The 1825-nt window shown below is 41.6% G+C and overlaps 1 protein-coding gene across 1 annotated transcript; it reads left to right on the top strand.

Moving 5' to 3' along the window:
• The first annotated feature begins 284 nt into the window (after window positions 1-284).
• Window positions 285-890, top strand: LOC147850520 (uncharacterized). The gene has a single exon (XM_087336800.1). It carries the CDS (start codon window positions 285-287, stop codon window positions 888-890), a length of 606 nt encoding a protein of 201 aa, XP_087192926.1.
• The last annotated feature ends 935 nt before the right edge of the window (window positions 891-1825 follow it).

Consider the following 1825-nt stretch of genomic DNA (forward strand, 5'->3'; position numbering starts at 1 on the left):
AAGGATGGAGGTCTTTGGAGGCATGCAAAAAAGAAGAATGGGACTCCAATGAGAGTTGTTTGCAAGTTGGAAGACAAACAAAAACCGATGTCTGAATTTCATGATACTGTTTTTGCAAGCCATCGAGGAATATGGGCTACGTTCACGAAGCTTAAGGAGAAATATTGGTGGTCGGGCATCTACAAGGATGTAGTAGCTTAGCTTACGTGGAAACATGTAAGGAATGTTAGATGTTTTCAAATGTTCGCCATCGAGATGAATTTCATCTAACTTACCCGTTGGCTATGCATTACAAGTCACGGATGGTGGATATAGTAATGATGCCAATGGGGCGATGGAAAATGAAGTATCTTGTGCTCGCAAGAGAGGATCTTACCAATCAAGTTGAAGGGCGAGCATTGACAATTAAGGAGACATCATCAATACGCAAATTCCTTCTTGAAGATGTTATTTGCATATATGGATGCGTCGGCAAGATAGTGCTTGATCGAGGCGAGTTGGATGCCAATGAAGCTAGAGAAATCTTCTCCAAGATGGGAATCAAGTTATCTCTTACCACAACGTATAATCCTGAAGCGAATGGGAAAGTGGAACGTGGACATGGACCGATTGTGAAGGCTCTAATGAAAGCTTGCCATGGGAAAATAGGAGAATGGACGCGTCTACTGCCATTTGCACTATGGGTTGACAGGACTACTCATAGCACGATGACAGGATATATGCTGACAAAGCTCATATTCGGACAGAAGCCGATAATGCCAGTGGAAAAAAGTATTGTTTCATGGCTGGCATTTTCATGGCAAGATGAGATTAGTAGAGAAAATCTACTAGCATTGAGGATTCGACAGTTGGAGCAAAAGTCGGAAGATATAGAAGTGGCTAAAGCATGACTAAAGAATGCAAGGTTGAAGAACAAGAAAGACTTTGACAGATGACATCAACTTCATCCGAGGAAAATCGTTGAAGGAGATTGGGTGCTGGTCTACGACAGTAGCCTAGACAACCAATATAGTACGACTTAGAAATTTTCGCAGTCATGGTTTGGACCATATGTGGTGAAGAAAGTGGAAGAACTGGATGGTACACCACTTGCTTTGCCAATTTCAGGGAAAAGAATCAAGATCTTCAAGAGAAGAGATAGTATGGAAATTGGATTCGAAGCTTTAGATGATTCTGTCTTGGGCATCGACGACAAAGTAGAGTAATCAAAAGCAGAGCCTCACCACAATTGGCACATACTGGTGGATGTGCAGGTTTGGTAGGGGTGAATATCGTGTGATTCTTCACACACGATATGAAAAATAATGAAATAATTATTTTACATTAGCTTAATGGTTTGGTATGAAAAGATGGACGTGTTCAAGAGCTTTCGAACACATTTTACTACATATGAAATGGACAACTAAGTATCAAGTTATGTGAGTATGAAGTTTGAGAAGATGGGGGAAACAGAACTGCAAGATATCCCACATAGATAGGACAACCTCGGATCCAGCAATATATAAGGAGACCCAAAACCCATTGCATTATATGTATGTGTTTAGAGCACAGAATGGTTAGGGTAATTTTGGCCGAGGTTGGATGCACATATGTGACCTAACTGCGCCTAGATAGACGAGTGTGGACGAATTGCTTGCAAAGATTTTGGAATGGATCGATTGCGGGTCGGTCGGGACACACGGGCCGAACTTTACGTTTTTTTAACTAAAGTAAAGGTCATGTGCGAACGCATGCAACTGAACATAGAGGCCATGCAACTAAAGTAAAGGTCATGTGTGGACACATGCAACTAAACGTAGAGGCCATGCAACTAAAGTAAAGGTCA

Source organism: Azolla caroliniana, unplaced genomic scaffold (assembly GCF_043228905.1).
Source record: "Azolla caroliniana isolate FFs.n. ecotype wild unplaced genomic scaffold, voAzoCaro1.0.p SCAF_21, whole genome shotgun sequence".
NCBI classification, from domain to species: Eukaryota; Viridiplantae; Streptophyta; class Polypodiopsida; order Salviniales; family Salviniaceae; genus Azolla; species Azolla caroliniana.

Coding starts and splice junctions, on each gene's coding strand:
- LOC147850520 (XM_087336800.1), top strand. CDS start 285: ATGCATTACAAGTCACGGATGGTGGATATAGTAATGATGCCAATGGGG.